This window comes from Fukomys damarensis, unplaced genomic scaffold (assembly GCF_012274545.1).
Source record: "Fukomys damarensis isolate Sample0158 unplaced genomic scaffold, DMR_v1.0_HiC HiC_scaffold_39, whole genome shotgun sequence".
In the NCBI taxonomy this organism is placed as follows: domain Eukaryota; kingdom Metazoa; phylum Chordata; class Mammalia; order Rodentia; family Bathyergidae; genus Fukomys; species Fukomys damarensis.
In genome coordinates, this window is record NW_022900951.1 from 57,073,846 (window position 1) to 57,092,539 (window position 18,694).

An 18,694-nucleotide genomic window follows, 5' to 3' on the forward strand; every position below is an offset into this window, starting at 1 on the left:
AAAAAAAAAAAAAAAAAAAAAAAAAAGATGAAACCTTAAGCTCTTGCCTGATGCTAAGAGATCCTTTATATCTAACTAGCAAGGAGTGAGCCACAGAACCAGAGGGATCATGAAACAAAATGGATAAAATGGAGATAGTAAACATACAGAATTACTTTTATAAAAGAATAAGCCAAATGTAACTGTATTGCTTGCTTTAAATGTACCAATAAATTTAATGAAAAAAAGAACAAGCCATTCCTCTGTCTAATGTATCGTCTGAGGTAGCAAATGGTTCAGAAGTAATAATGGCAAATATGTAAGAGACTAATTCCAAGTCACACATGGAAAGTAGTGAAACGCATAATTATTGGGGTTGAGTGACAGCATTACCAGAACTGGTAAAACTATGTAAAACTATTTAGCTGGCCAAGATTATTTGGTTGTGTTTGTGCCACCTTCCCTCTAGTGCCCCACTCCCCAATTCTTGCTCCTCTGATCACTCAGGGAGCTCATGCTCTTACCCTTTCCAAATCTGCTATCTGTGAAACTATCTGTCTACAGCACAATGGCAGTGAGGAGGAGAAAGTTTGCCACAATTTCATTTTAATGCTTATTTCTTATTGTACAATAAAGGTCCGTTTCCTGTTAAAGGAATTTCAGGTATGGATTAGTTCAACAGAGGGGAGAGATGTCTGGACTGAGAAATCTTCTGGGCACCCTTGCAATCAGAGGTGTCTTCACATCATACCATGACTAGACCTGACTTCTGAAGGAAATCAAAGAAAACAATTATTATACCTCTAATGAAAACTTGGAATCTGTTATTCTGGGTGATAAGTGTGTGAACTGACAGTGACTCTACAGGCAGAAGGGCACTGGGATCTATAAACTGATGAGTAGTTGTTTCGTTAGCAGGCAAGCCAGAAGAAACTTTAATAAATGCCAGCCTTCTGTACACAAAAGCCATCAATGTTCCAGTATACAGGTAGTAAAAGGATAACTGCAAAAGGAAATCATGTGTAATCTATAGATATTTTCCTTGGGGATAAATTTACCTTTAAAATACTTCTAATTAAAGTTTGATACCAATACCATTTTTAAACTGAATTGCCATAGAACGTAAATGTTTTATCATGCAGTAGGAACTGATGTATAGTTAGAAAAGAAAATATAGGGGAGAAATCCATATATTTCTCAGTGAATAAAGATAACTAGTAGACTTCCTTGGGGGCAAGTGGGTACTGAGAAATCCTCAATTCTGCAAATATGCTTAATATTCAGCTTTTTGAGGCAGTGAACTGATACATGGATGGGGGATAAAAGGAAGATCTCAGGAGGTTTTATGATTGGCAGATGAATTTCAATAGAGACACATGTAAGGTGATCCATTTAGGGAGGGTCAGGTATTACAAACTATCACTTGTAGGATGATGGGCAGTGACCTTTCAATTAAGACCCAGGGAAGGGCTCTAGGAAACCCTGTGGACAGTGCACTGAAGATAATATCTAATTTTCTGCTATGGCAAAAAAGGGCAAGAAAGTTTTGGGCATTATCGAGAAAGGGATTAAAAGACAAAAAATAATTTTGCTTTTAGAAGAACCACAGGCCATATTCATTGTCAAAGTTACATAAGCAGCTCTGATCTGCACATCTTGAAGACAGAGTAGAGGCTAAGGGGGACAAAGAAAGGCAATTAAATCATCAATGGCAGGCTCAAAAAACAAAATGAAACAACAAAAATGCTTTCTTTTTCAGTCTGACAATACAGAGGTAGTCAAGGGAAATTATCAAAATCATAAAGAAAAAGAACCCAAATGACAGAGTAATGATCAGCAGCAAAATACAGCCTCTCCAAGGACCTAGAATCCAGATACCTGAAAATAGCAACTTGGCAAAGAAGGAAAGAAAAAAAAAAAGCAGTAGATCTCCAGGAATTGGGAGGGAACTGACAGGAAAATTAGAACTTACAAAGAAGACAGAGAAATGGACCACAACACAGTGCAAAAGAATGTAGTCTGGAAACTCACATTGGCTCCCAGGGAGGGGAAACTCTCTCTGTTTCACATATAGAATTAAGCCCCCAGGGTCAGGAGCTCCAGAGAGAAACAACTGACCAGGCCCAAGAAAAGTCCACAGCTATTGTGAAGTGTAAAAACAGAATGGGTTATTATTCTGAAAGTGATTTGTTTGCCATGGCAGGCTAGAATTGGAGAAGAAATGCAGTGAAGCACCTGTCACATAGCCAGAGAATGTTGAATCAAGTGCCATTTTGGGAAGGGGTGTATTATTTAAGATTGATCTATAGAATACTATAATTACAAAACAGTTTCACTTCAGGGTTCCCAGTGTTAACCTCCAACAGTGATTGGGTGAGAGATAGCCATGTATATAGTCACAGAGAGGGTGCAAGCTGGACATAGAACCCAGGAGAAGTTTTAAGCTCAGGCCTGGAAAGACACCAGGCCCTGCCTTCCATGGTGAAAAGCTAGGAACAGCAAGTATGGCTTTCAGAGGCGGCTGGATCTGAAAATGCTGGCATTAAGTAAGTACAGAGATCTACTTGAATCCTGCTGCCTACATTCAGCAGAGATCAGTGGTATGATTGCTTTCCCCATCTACCAATGTGAGCAAGGACATTTTTTTGGCTTGATGGTTGCTACAGCCTGGGGTGAATGGACAGAATGGCTTCTGGTACAGGGTGGCACCTCATAAACCTAGAAGCTGTAAAGATATTGCTACAGTGGCATAGTTGTTGCTATTAATAATAGGTTTTCTATGTATGCCAATATCCAGATTGTCTTTGTGTCATTAACAATAATGTAGTCCGTTCCTGGACAACTGGGTGCTGGGCAAATTACCTGTATCCTCCCCTCCAAAATTAACAGAGGTTGTTGGATGTTGGGACAGAGGCAAAGGCTTACAGTTAGCCATTATCAGAAAAGTAGAAACTATCTAAAGAGATTGTCAAACTAGCATCAAAGTCTTTCCAGTATAATCAACCCACAAGCCTCAGAACAGACAGACAGACAGACGCACCCAGAAATATGACATGAGAAGGCAATATAATGCCTCCAAAAATCCTCAGCTCCCCAGAAATAGATCCTGTGGGCATGGAGGTGAGAAAATCACAAGCCACATACCTGAATTATTTAAAATGATAAAAGAGGAGTTAAAAAACACATCAGTAAGGTATTTAGCAAGCTCAAAGAAGATACAGACAATAGACTTAATAAACAAAATGATCATTTTAAAGAAGATATTAGTAAAAAACTAGCTGAGCTAAACACAACAATACAAAAACATAGATGACCAATTTGGCAAAGAATTAAAGCCCATGAAAGATACTAAACAGAAAGTTGGGAGGTAAAAAGTTCTTTTGAAAGTATGGGCAGCATAAGTGACAAATATGTGAGGACAGAGTGAGAAGTCAGTGACCGATTTTTCAGAGGTATCTTAAAAAAGAGAATGTAAACAATCGATCCAATAGCTCTTAGATGACACAAAGAAAACTAGTTTAAGGTTAAATGTTAGTAAAAAAAACATAAGACAGCACACATTGAAAAAAAAACCCTGATTACAGAAATGATAGCAGAAGACTTGAAATATGGGTAAAAAAATGAAACATACAGGTTAAGTGAGGCACACTGAACCCCAAATAACCATGATCAGGAAAGAACTCCAAAATACATTATAGACAAAATCCCAGAAGTCAAGGACAGACTCTTAAGAGCTATTAGAGAAAGGCAATAAATCACTTAATAAAGGGAAACTAATTAGAATCACAGCAGACTTCTCAACACAAACTTTAAAGGCTAGGAGAAGTTGGAGTGAAGTATTTTAAGCCCTAAAAGAAAACAACTTCTAACTTAAATTGACATATCCTGAAAATTTTTCTTTCAAAATTAATGGAGAAATAATGTTTTTCTACAACAAAGAGCATTTTAAGAAATTTATGACCACCAAACCAGCACTCTGATAAAATTCTCAAGAATACCCTAGAAAGAGACAATAAAGTCAACAATGTCAAAAAAATCTAATAGCATGAGTATACCAGGCAGGGTGAGTGCTTAAGCAGAGGGGGGAGAAAAGGAACTCAGGAGCAGAGAAATAATGCAATGTCAGGAATAAGTCCATACCTTTCAGTAATAACTCAAAGTGAATGGTCTCAATTCTCCAATTAAAAGATACAGATTGGCAGAAAGGATCAAGGAACATAACCTAATGCCACGCAGTACGCAAGAAATGCATTTAGTTCAAAAAGAAGTTCACAAGGGCTGAGGATTTAGCTTAGTGGTGCCACCACCTGCCTTGCAAGCACAAGGACCCGAGTTTGATACCTGGTACCAAAAAATAAAACAAAACAAAACAAAACAAAAAGAAGTTCACAAACTAAAAATCAAAGGATGGAAAACAATATTCTATGCAACAGGTAGGTCTCTGAAAACAAGCACAAGTAGCTATCCTATTTTCAGACAAAGTAGACTTCAAGCCAACACCAATCAGAAGAGGCAAAGTCAACACATATGTGTTAGGAGATCAATTCAACAGGAAGGGATAACAATTATAAACATATCCACCAAACACTGGTGTACCCAACTTCATGAAAGTAACACTACTGGTCATAAAAGGTGAGACAAAAATCAACACAATTATAGTGGTGGAAGTCAGCACTCCACTGTCACAAAAATATCACCTAGACAAAAAAAATCAAAAAAGAAATATCAGAGTTGAACCAAATCTTTGAAGAAATAAACATAAGTAGATATCTATAGAGTTCACCCCCAAAACAACAGACTACAAATTCTTCTCATTTGCATATGGGACTATCTCTAAAACAGACCACATACCAGCCCAAAAAGCATGTTTACTTAGTACAAAATAATATAATTATTCCATATATATTATCAGATCACAGCACAACAAAACTAGAAATCAATGTCAAAAGAAATCACAGAAACTATGCAAACATATGGGAAATTAAACAATACACTCTTGAATAATAAATGGATGACAGAGGAAATCAAGGGAGAAACTGAACAGTTCTGAGAATCAAATGACAATGCAGGTACAACATACCAGAAGTTATGGGACACAAGGAAAGCAGTCCAACCCATAATAGAGACATCTTGGAAGCAGCCTAAGTGACCATCAAAAGATGAGTAGATAAAGAAGATTCAGATACAACGTAGTATTACCCTTCCATAAAGAAGGATAAACCTGAGTCATTTGTAGAAATATCATTGCACCTTGAGACAACAATGTTAAGTGAAATAAATCAGACACATAAGCTTAAATATCACATTGTTTATTTTATATGAGTAATCCAGATAAAAAAGTTAAAGAGGAAAATAAATAATACATAAAAGGAAACAGGGAGATAGATATTTTGCAAAAGGGAAGGGGACCAAGATATGGAGCCACAGGAAAGGGAAGGGATTGAAAAAAAGAATTAAGATGTATTACATACATTTACCAACCCCCATGAAGAATGCAATCATTACATACTGTAAACATGTGCCAATAAAAATTTTAAAAATTTTAAAAATCATAGTGATGCTTGTACTCTTGAATGACTGCATGAGGACTTGGCTGGCCAAATTTCCTGAGCTAAGAGGAATTATTAAAATGTAAAGTTTTTATTGTGTTTTTTTTTTTAAGACAGGGTCTCGCCATGTAGTTCAGGCTGACCTTGAAATCACTATGTAGCTCAGGCTGGCCTCGAACGCATGGTGATCCTCCAAAATGCTGGGATTAGAGGAATGTGCCACTATGCCTGGCATTTTTATTGTTTAATAGCTCCACTTTGTTTGTACAACTGACAGTGATGATGGCCAGTACAGGCAGACAGGGACTGTTTTCTACCAGATGTTGGGAGAAATATGAGCCAAGTAGGGGGAGGGATCAAGAGAACCTCATTCTCCACAGCTTACCTTTAGGAATGCTGACTGGCAAACTTCTAATCAGGCTCACTGTTTTGCTTGTCAAATTCAGCAAGTGCATTTGTGCCTGACTGATCTCAATTTTATGAATATGAGTTTAGTCTCCTCCCATTCTGTAAGACTTTTAACCTCAGTGGTTTCTACACCAACCTGTCTGCCTATATCAGTAATTTATTCCTTAGCCATAGGATAAAAGAGCATATTTCTGGACTAGGGATATGGCTCAGTGGTGCTTAGCATGTATAAGACCATAGGTTGAATCTCCAGCACCCCCTTGCACACTTCTTTATACACTTCTTTTTTTGCGGGGGGTACCGGGGATCGAACTTGGGACCTTGCACTTGGTAGGCAGGCAGCGGAACCACTGAGCTAAATCCCTGCCCCCCCTACACACTCCTGATTCCCATTTTAACACAGTGGATAGAACTCAACAATGCATGATAAAGAATTATAGTCATCTCACTATATTCACACCAGTAGAGGCAGATTTGATCTCTATAATGGAAAACTGAAATGTTTCCTACCAGGCTAATGAAACCACACACATGCAGGTTTCTTTAGCTAAGAAAGAGTGGACAAAGGATTCTCCAATATAACATAAAGGCTTTTCTTTTGGGATAGCCTTAATCATACCAGGTAGTGGGTAAAATCAAACCTGAAGCACAGCTCTGGTTCAACTCCTGGCCTCTGCTCAACAACTTAATGAATAGTGTCTAAAAGCTATGTGGACATATGATAGTCCTCTTTTCAAATGGTTCCTCAAAAAAAAAATTCTGTGAGATTGGAAATCATATTACCCTACATAAATACCTGCTACCAGCTTGGTGTTAACTGCCATACCTTTCACAGATGTGGTAGTATCTCTCATCCTGTATGCCATCCTGAATGGGCACATTTACACTGTAGTACCGTCCTTTTCCTAGACCAATGTCAGACACGTCACCTGTTCCTGTAAAAAAGAGGAGCACTGCGATCAGTTTTTAACAACATTAGAACTAGAAAACATAAAATATTTTTTGATAGAAATTCAGAAGGCCAAATTGGTCCATTGGCTGGCCTTGAAATTTTGATCCTCCTGACTCAGCATCCTGAGGAATGGGTTTATAGGTGTATACTACCAAGCCCAGTTTTAGCAGAGAATTTTCTCAGGGAATGAAATAAAAAAAAATACGGTGAAGTAACAATTATAAACAATGTTCAGGGAAGCAGAAAAACTACATGGCAACTGAAAAAAACTTAGTTTATATCTTATGAGATGAACTAAAATTTGACCTTTCATGATTCTTAGGTTGACATATCAAAATATCACTGCAATTATCAGAATACTAGGAATTATATGTGGTATCTGATAGGTTAGCAAGTTTGTTTGTTTGTTTTGGTACCAGGGATCAAACTTGGGACCTTGCACTTGCGAGGCAGGCAGCGGAACCACTGAGCTAAATCCCGGGCCCTGGATAGCAAGTTTAAGTGATCTATCTCTTGACAGTCCATAAAAATCACCTGGAAGAAGAAAAAGTCTTATTGTCATTCTTGTCACTGTCACCTGAAGTGACTTGTGTTAAAATTTTGTGCAGAATTAACAGCATGGGACTATTCAAATATCAGACATAAGAAACACACAGAAGAATTACAGAATCTATTCATCAAATGTACAGGGAGCTCACAGATCACTTGCCTGGGAAAAATCCTGGGGAGAATTTGTGCAGGGACACAGTCATGACTTTGGAGGTGAAACTGAAGGCATCTTCTACACCTGCCAGAGAAAGAAATGTTAGAAGAATCACTTTATATATGGAACTCTTATTTTCAACACCTGAAAAATCTACAAAGCAGCTATAGGAAGAAGGGTTGATGAATATATAGCAATAATAAAGTGAACAAACTGAGGAATAAAAGTAACACAAACCCCTGGTCTCTGATCTCTGTAATTATAGAAGAGGTAGAAGTTTGGCTTCAAGTGATGTCTGGGGTGACTTTTCAAATTCACTGCAAACTATAATTGGACTTCCTTTTTGAAGCAATGTAATGTCTGGGCTCTTTCTCTCTGGGATCTGTTCTAAACGGCAGGGCAGGGCAAGAGCCCAGAATTGAGGCATTATCAACCATACTGAACAATGCCAACTTGGAAGCTTTATGTTCTGTTTTATATCTAAAGGAGTATTATGTGAAGATCCTTTAAAAAGATGACCAATTACAAACATGAGGCATTAATAAAAACCTAATTATAAAGTGCCTCTCTACAACACAGATTTGGTTAGAAATGTAGGTCATGCAGAGGCCTCGGACAGTATATTTTTCTGGCTAAAATCTGGAAGGCTAAAATATTTCTGGCTAAAATCTGGAAGGCTAAAATATTTCTGGCTAAAATCTGAAAAATAATTATGGCTTTGTCCCTTAATGACAGCTTTATAAGAGTTTTAAAACCTAGAGAAAGATGAGATGAGAGGACTTTTCTAGAAAAGGGTCTCCTTTCCATTTAAACAGAGTCAGAAATGACTAGGTGACTAGGAGATAAAAGCTAGGCATTAAAGTAACCCTTACAAGCTACTGTTATCCAATAACCATATCACCCACTTCTACCCCTTTCCCCTCAGAATCATATAGAATCATATGATAGTTCAAGTAATCAGACTGTAAAAGGGAAGGGCTCTTAGAATATTCAGGTGCTTTATGGAGATGGGAAGTGGCTCCAGGGATGGGGAGAAATGGGATGGAGAGTAGAGGTAGGGAAAGTAAAAAGAATAAAGAGACAAAATATATATGTACCAAGAGCCCATAATGAATATATTCATTGTGCATGGCAAACATACTAAATAAAAAAGTTAAAAAAAGAAAATTCAGGTACTATTGCCTTTTTTAAAATCTCAAACAAAGATTTGTCTCTGTATTTACTTAATGTATTCCATCTTCATTAGAGGCCAACAGAGATCTTAAAACAATATTAACTCTATTTGTATATAGCAGGTATGTTTGTATTTCCCAAGACTTAAGCCTTATGTATTGCCCTACCAAGGCAGTTAAAACCAGTTAAGGGCTCCAGGCAGAAAGTATAAAGTAAACAGAATGAAACAAATAAAATAAATAAAATAGCATTTCACCTTAGAAACTGAAACAAGGATACTTCATGCAAACCCCAACTATTTACCCATCTAGAAATGGATTTACACTTCATTCAATTGTGTATTCAAGTTCCTGTTTTTCTCATGTTGACTAGACTGGCCATTCTTTTTTAATAGTAGGCAGAAAGAAATTAGTCTTGTTCTAATTTGCATTTCTCAGAGTATTAGGGTATGGAGCATTTTTCCATATTAACTGGTCATATGCTTACTGGTCATTTGTATTTCTTATGGGAAATACTATTACTCATAGTTATGAAATCATATTTTAAAAGGAAAGCTGTGAGATGGTGGAGGATGTGAAGTTGGTATGAAGGAAGACAATGGTCAGGTAGATGAAACATAAGGATGGGGTAGGATTGGCTACAGGATGCTAGTTATGGAATCATGGGAGATTTAAAATACACCAAATGTGTAAGAGTCTGGGGGTGGGGAAGGGGTCACAGGAAGGGAGGTGCTGAAGAGGGGAAATAAACCAAAATGAAACACACCATAAAAGTTGGCTTAAGCAGGAAACTCCAAATGGTGTAGAAATAACATTGCGAATGGAAAGAATGGTTTCAGGTGACAGTCTTATTTCATTCTTATATGGTTCAATAGAGTTAGTTCTACTCTTGAACTCTGGTATTAATACTTTGAATTTCATATTCATTCATACCACAAATATTTTACTGAACCACTATTATATGCAGAGTACTATTGGTTCAAGGCACTGTACAAGACAGAAAGAAGTACATAACTTGATCTCTGCTCTGGAGGAACTTGAAATTTCTGTAAGAAGATATAGGCACATTAAAAGTCACCTAACAATACAGTATAGGACAATATATAATAAAATAGGAAATCAAAGATATAGACAATACAGGACTTGAAGGTAGGTCAGGGTAAATTTGCTACTGTTAGAACTTGAGTGAATGGGGAGAACTTGGCAACGCAAAAGGGGAAAAAGCAAAACCAAGGAAAAGGGAGGTAAAGTTGGGGAGGTGGGAATAATGAGACAAGTCATGAAAAGTGAGACATACTCATTGAGTGGAGTAGTCTTGACAGCAAGTAGTAAGAGGAAAGGCTAAAAAGATGAGGTGAGGCCTAAATGAGGTAAACCTGAAAATGCAGGGTAGATGGTAGACTTAAAGACCACTATTTATCAAGGTATGGCCTGCAGAACAACTGGGTGTCATTAAAATGTTGGTTCTATAATGGCTGTGGTATAGCAATCTGCATTTTAAAATAAATTTCCCCATATCATCTCGATACACAATTAAGTTTGAGAATCACTGCTCTAGGCCAGGGATCAGCAAACTAAGTTGCTACATAGTAAAGATCATAGGCTTTCCAAAGTCCTTATAATCTCTATTGTACATTCCCATTCCCACACATGCACATATAAATGTATACACATATTTTTACAGCTTATACATGCTTTTATAACCCTTTAAAAATGGAAAAAGCATTCTTTTTTTGTGGGGGGTACTGGGGATCAAACTCAGGTCCTTGCGCTTGTGAAGCAGCCAGTGGAACCACTGAGCTAAATCCCTGACCGGGAAAAAAACATTCTTATCTCACTAGCCATATAAAAATAAGCCATGGGTCAAATGCTACCCCTTGTTATAGGCAATAATGACCCTCTGAAGGTTTTTGAGCAAGGGAGTGTTTTTCACTGGCCAATTACTCAGAAATTCAGTGAACATGGTTTTCAAAGTAGAGTGTTGATTATTTCTTTCATTTCTGTTATTTTTAATTTTCTGTCACCAGTCCATATTTTAGCAGGTATGCAGGTGAAGCTCCCTGGGTAGGCTCCCCAAAATGTCTTTCTAATTTTTCTGTTTTGGTGGCAGAGCTAACTCTTAACCTCTGACTCATGCTGTTGCTTTCCTCCCCTAAAGCTTGATAATGGTAGTCTCTGAAAAACAAACATTTTGAACCGGGGAAGCAGTATTCACTAATGTGGAGAAGCGGAGGGCTATACTTCAATAATTTATCAGATGAGTATCAATAGATGAATGGAAATATTATGTGTCACAGACAGGATTTCTTAAAGAACCAATGTGATAACTTTTCCTGAAGATGTACATTCTAGGTGAAAAATACATACGACGGTTGGATAAGTCCTTTCAGTGGGGTCTTCTAGGAGGGAATCAATGGGTTAAGGTGAATTGTTCAAAGATTCTGCTATTACAGATTATGGAAGATGCCTTGAGTTTGTGTAGAACTAAATCATTTAGCAATACAAAAAGAAGTGGCAATGAGTCTGATACCACAAGAATCGGTAGCCTGGTGATGACAAATTCAGAATGTTTGTTCTTTAAGCAGTCATTCTGTCTTGAGAGAAGCACCAATGAAGAGATGAAGACTGTTAGCTCTAACCACAGATTTCCCTTAGATCCTATGGAAATGACCTGAGGGAGGTCACTGTGCACTGGAGTAAACTCTAGGTAAGATATCAGGGGTTCTCATTCTCTTCTATAAAGCTTTACTCCAGGAGGAGAGGTTAGAGAAAATGACAGGAGCCTGGCTTGGGTAGCAAAGCAAGATTGTATCAGAAATCTACACTACTTACTTTAGAATTGTTAATTAGGAAAATTTCAATTGCATCAGGCATTTCTCCTTTTAGCAATTGCCTAAAAGTAGTTTATAGATCAAAGCCTGATGTCCTACCAGTAAAATACCTTTGAAACTGAAGGGCTTACCATCTCCATGGTGCAGATCCAAATCCACATACAGAATACGGTCAAATTTCCGTCGCAGTCGTAATATTCCCAGGACAGCATCATTGAGATAACAAAAACCAGATGCTTCATCTCTGCAAGAAAACAAGTTGCTATAGCCAGCAGCCACAAAGCAATTCAAGAGAGTCCTAACAGCTAAGGATCTAGCCCTGGCCATCCAGTCTCTTAAAATATCCCCTTCTTTTAAGAAAAGCAAAAACCTACCTACAAGAATTATATAGTAAATGGCCCCAAATTATTAGAGATTGAAAGTGTTTTGGTAAAGTAAATATTTGGATTGATTGATAACATTTTCCACTCAGGATTCCAGATTTTCAAAGCATTAGAATATTACAACTATACTGAACGAGATAGATCCTTCCTTTGATGATTTAGGAACCACTTCAAATCTGTTAATACCCTGGGGTCTTCATAATAAACACTGATTTCTACTTATAGAACTGTAAGAAAGTTAGTGTCTAGAAGGAGCCTTAATGACAACCTTGTAGAGGACGATGGCACTGGATACTCTGTATGAACTCTATGATATAAGCTAAAAGTTGTTTTTGTATTTTTACATAATTCTTGGCACTTGTTGCTTATAAAAGCTGAGTGTGGAATATATGAATGCATAACCTTTTGGACAGCATGATGTGGTTGCCTTTCTATAAATTTAATTATCACAATGAAGAGTGAAGCAGCCTTCCTAAAGTTATTTGGTTTCTTTCACAAAAACTATCCACACTGACTTCACAGGTATTAATATTTTTGCTATTGGTGTTGTTGTATCACTTTATCCTCTTGCGAATATCACCTGCTCTTTTATTACACTTCCATTAAGCCTTACTGACTAGATGTAAAATAACATTGTTTAGCTAGGCATGGTGGCACATACCTGAAATCCTAGCATTCTGGGACACTGAGGAAGGAGGACTGAAAGTTTGAGCTCAGCTGGGCAATTTAGAGACTTAGCATGACTGTGTTTCAGAATAAAAAAATTATAAAAAGGGATGAGGATATAGCTCAGCGCACAGTTCCCATGTTTAATTTCCAGTACCACAAACCACAAACAAACCAAAACATTTTATCATCAAGTGTATGTTGCTGGATGTGGTCATGTACCCTATACTTCCAGCCACTGGGAGGCTGAAGTAAGAGGACAGGAAGTTGGTAGCCAGCCTGGAAAACACAGCAAGATGCTGTTTCAAAATTTTAAAAAATTTGCTTTTTTTTTTGTTTGTTTGTTTTTTGAGACAGGGTCTCACTTATGTAGTGAGACTGCCCTGGAATTCACTGTGTAGCTAGTCTCGAACTCACAGTGATCCTCCTGAGTCAGCCTCTGGAGTGCTGGGATTACAGGCGTTCACCACCATGCCCGGAAAAAAAAAAATTGTTTTGAAAAGGGCTGGAGATGTACCTCAGTGTTCCTTGAGTCAAATCTCCAGCATAAAACCCTCCCCCGGACGGTATCATAATTTCCTTTTTAAGGCTTCTTCCTCAATGCTTCAGTTTCTTTTGCTTCTACAGACACTTCAAATAGCAAGCTAATTTTTTCATTTTTTTCTGAGATTTTAATTGAAACAGAATTCTAGGCATGATATTTAAAAGACATCGTTGCCACTATGAGAAATCTTTCTAATGTACACAATTCATTAACTTCTTTATCAAATCCCTTTATAATGACATTCAGCCAGTTTGATGAAACTGGTACAATGGTGAGTAGGAAGTTGATTAAAAAATATATCACTAGACATTGACTAGGCTTCATTAAGGTAAACTCAGCAGCCATCTAGCAAAGAGTTGGCCTTAGATATGCAACTGGGAAGAAAACAAGCAAAGAATTTGTCCATTTCTGAATTTTCTGCAAAGAATAAAAATGTGACTTTGAAAGTTCTTGGATACAAATGCTATTTTCCAATTACGAAGTCGACTGTCATTGTACATCAAAAAAGACATAATCTATTCTCCTACTGAACATCAGTGACTTCTGGGTAGATGGCATAGAACACTAAGTACTAGGCAAAAAGAAGGAGAAGGAGGAACACAAATTAGTACAGTACATACTTCTCTTAGCCTGCAATTAAGTTATAGGGACAGAGAACAAAAACAAAAACCAACCATCAAATAAATCAAAAGAGGCAATCAGACACAATATGGTATATAAAAGAGTATACAGAGAAATTCTGCAGAGAAAATTGGCAGAGTACATTCACTGCCAATATTGTCAGTAACAACAAATAAGAAAATATTTATTGAAACATTGTCATTGCTAATTTTTTTTTTTTTTTGGTTTTTTGAGACAGGGTCTCATTATGTTGTTGAGACTGACCTGGAACTCACTATGTAGCCCCGGCTGGTCTCGAACTCACAGCGATCCTCCTGCCTCAGCCTCCCGAGTGCTGGGATTACAGGTGTGAGCCACTACGCCCGGCTGTCATTGCTAATATTAATCTCAGTCCCATGCTTTTTTTTTTTTTTTTTGGTTTTTTGAGACAGGGTCTCATTATGTTGTTGAGACTGACCTGGAACTCACTATGTAGCCCCGGCTGGTCTCGAACTCACAGCGATCCTCCTGCCTCAGCCTCCCGAGTGCTGGGATTACAGGTGTGAGCCACTACGCCCGGCTGTCATTGCTAATATTAATCTCAGTCCCATGCTTTTTTTTTTTTTTTTTGGTTTTTTGAGACAGGGTCTCATTATGTTGTTGAGACTGACCTGGAACTCACTATGTAGCCCCGGCTGGTCTCGAACTCACAGCGATCCTCCTGCCTCAGCCTCCCGAGTGCTGGGATTACAGGTGTGAGCCACTACGCCCGGCTGTCATTGCTAATATTAATCTCAGTCCCATGCTTTTTTTTTTTTTTTTTGGTTTTTTGAGACAGGGTCTCATTATGTTGTTGAGACTGACCTGGAACTCACTATGTAGCCCCGGCTGGTCTCGAACTCACAGCGATCCTCCTGCCTCAGCCTCCCGAGTGCTGGGATTACAGGTGTGAGCCACTACGCCCGGCTGTCATTGCTAATATTAATCTCAGTCCCATGCTTTTTTTTTTTTTTTTTGGTTTTTTGAGACAGGGTCTCATTATGTTGTTGAGACTGACCTGGAACTCACTATGTAGCCCCGGCTGGTCTCGAACTCACAGCGATCCTCCTGCCTCAGCCTCCCGAGTGCTGGGATTACAGGTGTGAGCCACTACGCCCGGCTGTCATTGCTAATATTAATCTCAGTCCCATGCTTTTTTTTTTTTTTTTTTTTTTTTTTTGGTACCGGGGATCGAACTCAGAACCTTCTGCTTGAGAGGCAGTGATGGTTTAAGAAGCCTACCACTCCTTTGTGTTCTAAGGGTTAATCACAAAGCAATGACCGCATTGGCCTGGCATAGCACAAGGTAAGAGCCATCCCTATCCTTCCTCATGATTCCCATGAGATTCACAGATAACTCCCTGGTTTACTCTTCTCTATAAAACTCCAGGCCCCTTCAAGATGCTCATTAATAAACATTTACTTTATGGCAATAGCCAGAATAATAATATCTATAATTCAGAAAGTCCTTTATATCTCTGTGTGAATGTGTAATATTTCCTATTTCTGCACAGTGTTACCAAAGTTAGTATAAAATCCCTTAAAAGATCTCTTCTTATTGGCTTATAAAAATAAGCATTTAGACAAATGGAACATTGCTAAAATTCCTAAAAATAAGGATATTGAATTTCAAGATTTTCATAGTACCAAAAAGTGTTCCTATAAAAGTGAAGTCAAGTGTTTTAAAAACTCAAGTTCACATCATTCAGGTACATTTTTAGCAGATAAGACCATTTTAGTAATTTTGGTTTACTAAAACCATCTATGTTGTACTGACTTATTAGTGTTAGGTATAATATACAGGTAGTTTTTTGAACTCAGGTAGATTTTTATTCTACTTAGGTGTATAATTTCTGAATGTATACAGGTTTTTTTGAAAATGAGCTAATGCTACTTCTACTAAATGTCTAATATTATAAAAAATGTATATTTGTTTAAGCATGTTCTGTCATTACGATGGCAAACATTATCTCAACAGTAATAGTTATATTTTGGGGAGAACTGAGGATTTCTGAACCCAGGGCCTTTGCACTGATGCACTAAGTTAAAACTCCAGCCCTTTCTATATAATTCTGAAAGAGGTTCTCACCCAGTTGCTAAATATGCTGGGCTTGAATTTGACATCCTCCTGCCACACCATCCCATAGTGCTGGTATTACAGCCTCCTAACCCCCACTGAGGATTGAGCTCAGGGCCTCAGGCAACAGCTCCACCACAGAACTACAACCCTAGCCCTTTTCTATGGTTTGATTTTACCAGGCCCTTGATTACTTAAGAAAGCCCAGTGTTCCCAGAACAGAGCTAAGATTTATAATCATTTCACTTGTTGTGTTTATCTTTCAAAGCCAAGTATTGATTTTCAATAACCCATATCATCCTATCTTAAGTCCCAGAGAGCCTATGGAAAAATCACAAAGGATTTGTTCTTTTACTTTGTAAAAAGGGCCATTCTAGCAACCATTAGATTTGCTTGATACGTTACTATCGAGGAATTACATAGGTATAACTCAAATCGGAAGACTTTTTTTTGTCTTCCCTAGGTTAAACTGGTCAAATGTTATAGAAGTACCATATTTCAGAAATTGTATGTTCTTTTGAGAAGTTCCTACAGATTCAAGAATGTTTTTGCTGGCTGTGGTGTGTTTCTATTTGTCAGAATAAAGATGCTGCTTTGTCAAATAGTAGACAATTACAGTACAGTAGTCCTTCCTTATATGTGGGGGATACGTTCTAAGACCCCAAGGGAAGGCCTAAAACTGCAGACAATTCCAAACCCCATATAGACTATGCTTTTCCTATGGTAAAGTCCAATTTATAAATTAGCCACAGCAAGAGATTAACAGTAATTAATAATAAAATAAATCACAAAAGCTATAATAAAAGCATGTGAATGCTACTATAGTGCTTTCATCATAATTTCAATTTCTTCCTTTTTTGTTTTTTTTGAGATAAGGTTTCACTATGTAGTTCAGGCTGGACTTGAATTCACTATGTAGCTCAGGCTGGCCTCAAACTCATGGTGATTCTTCTGCTTCAGTCTCCCAAGTGCTGGGATCACAGGTGTGTGCCACCAATGCAGCTCCAATTTTCCAAAAAATGTTTACTTCACCTCAATCATACCTCTACTTAAATAATTTTTTATTAGTATGTTTCTTGTACATTATGTTTACATTTCTTGTGTGGAATTGGTACATATATATAATACATCTTAATTCTTTTTGTCATCTTTCTCTTCCCTCCTTCCTCCATCCATCCATCTTTTGATCCTCTTCTTTTGCTGTACATGTTTTCAATATATAACTGTATCAGTCAGAATTTACTAGAGAAACAGACTTAATATAAGATATATGAATATATAAGAATGTGCAAGATTGGCTTACAGTGGCTGCCCACAGAGTCAGATGTGGTAGACTACAAATGGACCGTCTGTGTACTGAACTGAAGGACATAATTGAATGCCTGGAGGTCAGCGTAGTGTCCTGTGCATGTTTGTATCAGGAGGCTGAAGGGTCTGTGCTAGAAGGTTGAAGATGACATCCAAGGTAAAGGCAAAGAGTGGAGCTCCTCCAAAGAAACAGAAGCAGCTGCCTTCCTTCTTTATTTCCCTAGGCCACCCTAGGGTGGGTCTTCCACACCCAGAACTATGCTGAGTCAATTTAGTTGGTCAATGCTTAGTCAAGTTGACACAATCAGTTAACTATCACAATAATATTTATATTCCTTTTGTGGAGTTGGTAAATGTATATAATACATCTTAATTACTTTTAAAAATCTCCTGGCCCCTCCCTCATCTCTTGAACCTCTTCCCCTTTGAAATGATTCATCTCCTTACTTCCTATTATATTTTATCTTGTTCTTGAGAAACCATGCACTATTTAAGCTTGTGTGTCTGATTTATTTCATTTAACGTTATGATCTTAAGGTACATCTATTTTCCTACAAATGACTCGAGTTTATCTTTTATAGCAAAGCAGTACTCCATTGTGTATAAATACCACATTTTCTTTATCTATTCACCTGTTGATGGACATATAGGCCAATATCAAGATTTAGCTATTATGAATCGTGCTGCTATAAACATGGGTATGCGTGTATCACTGTAATATTATGCTTAACTCTTTTGGGAAGATACCCAGAAGGGGAATAGCTACATAAAATGAAATTTCTAGTTTCAGTTTTTTTGAGGAATCTCTATACTGATTTCCACAGTGGCTGTGCTAATTCACATTCCCACCAATGGTATAGAAGGATTCTTTTTTCCTCTGTAGCCTCATCAACATTTATTATTACTTTATTTCTTGATGATGGCCATTCTTTCTGGGGTAAGATGGAATCTCAATATCACTTGAATTAGCATTTCTCTAGTGGTCAGCAATGTGAGCATTACTTCATATATTTATTGGCTATTTGTACTTCTTTCAGTTGTCCATTTTCTGATTGGGTCTTTTATTTTGAAGGGGTCTAATTCTTTTGAGTTCTCACAGTCAACATATTAGTCTTCTGTCAGAATAGTTAGCAAAAGTTTATTTCCATTCTATAGGTTATGTTTTCACTGTGCTGGTTGTTTCTTTTGCTGTGCAGCTATTTAGTTTGACAATGATCCCATTTGTTGATTCTTGGTACTATTTCCTGCAAAACCAGTGTTCTGTTCAGAAAGTCCTTGTCTATGCCTATGACTTCAAAGAGTTTTGGCTATTTTGTGTTCCAGCAGGTTGTTTCTGCTTTAACATTTAGTTCTTTAATCCATCTTTATTTTAGTTTAGTACATGGTGAAAGATATGGGTCTAGATTCAATCTTCTGCTTGTGGATAGCAAGTTTTCCCAATGTATATTTTTGGCCCCTTTGCCAAACATCAAATGGTTGAATA

At 37.6% G+C, this 18,694-nt stretch overlaps 1 protein-coding gene across 1 annotated transcript in view; it reads right to left on the reverse strand.

Moving 5' to 3' along the window:
* The window catches only part of Hdac8 (histone deacetylase 8), a 235,716-nt gene that overhangs the window by 151,477 nt on the left and 65,545 nt on the right, over window positions 1–18,694 (reverse strand). Inside the window, exons 5-7 of the mRNA XM_010607964.3 lie at window positions 11,726–11,838; window positions 7,598–7,675; window positions 6,763–6,871 (exon numbers count right to left, since the gene is read on the reverse strand). Coding sequence (XP_010606266.1) covers window positions 6,763–6,871; window positions 7,598–7,675; window positions 11,726–11,838 — 300 coding nt within the window. The remainder of the gene's footprint in view (window positions 1–6,762; window positions 6,872–7,597; window positions 7,676–11,725; window positions 11,839–18,694) is intronic.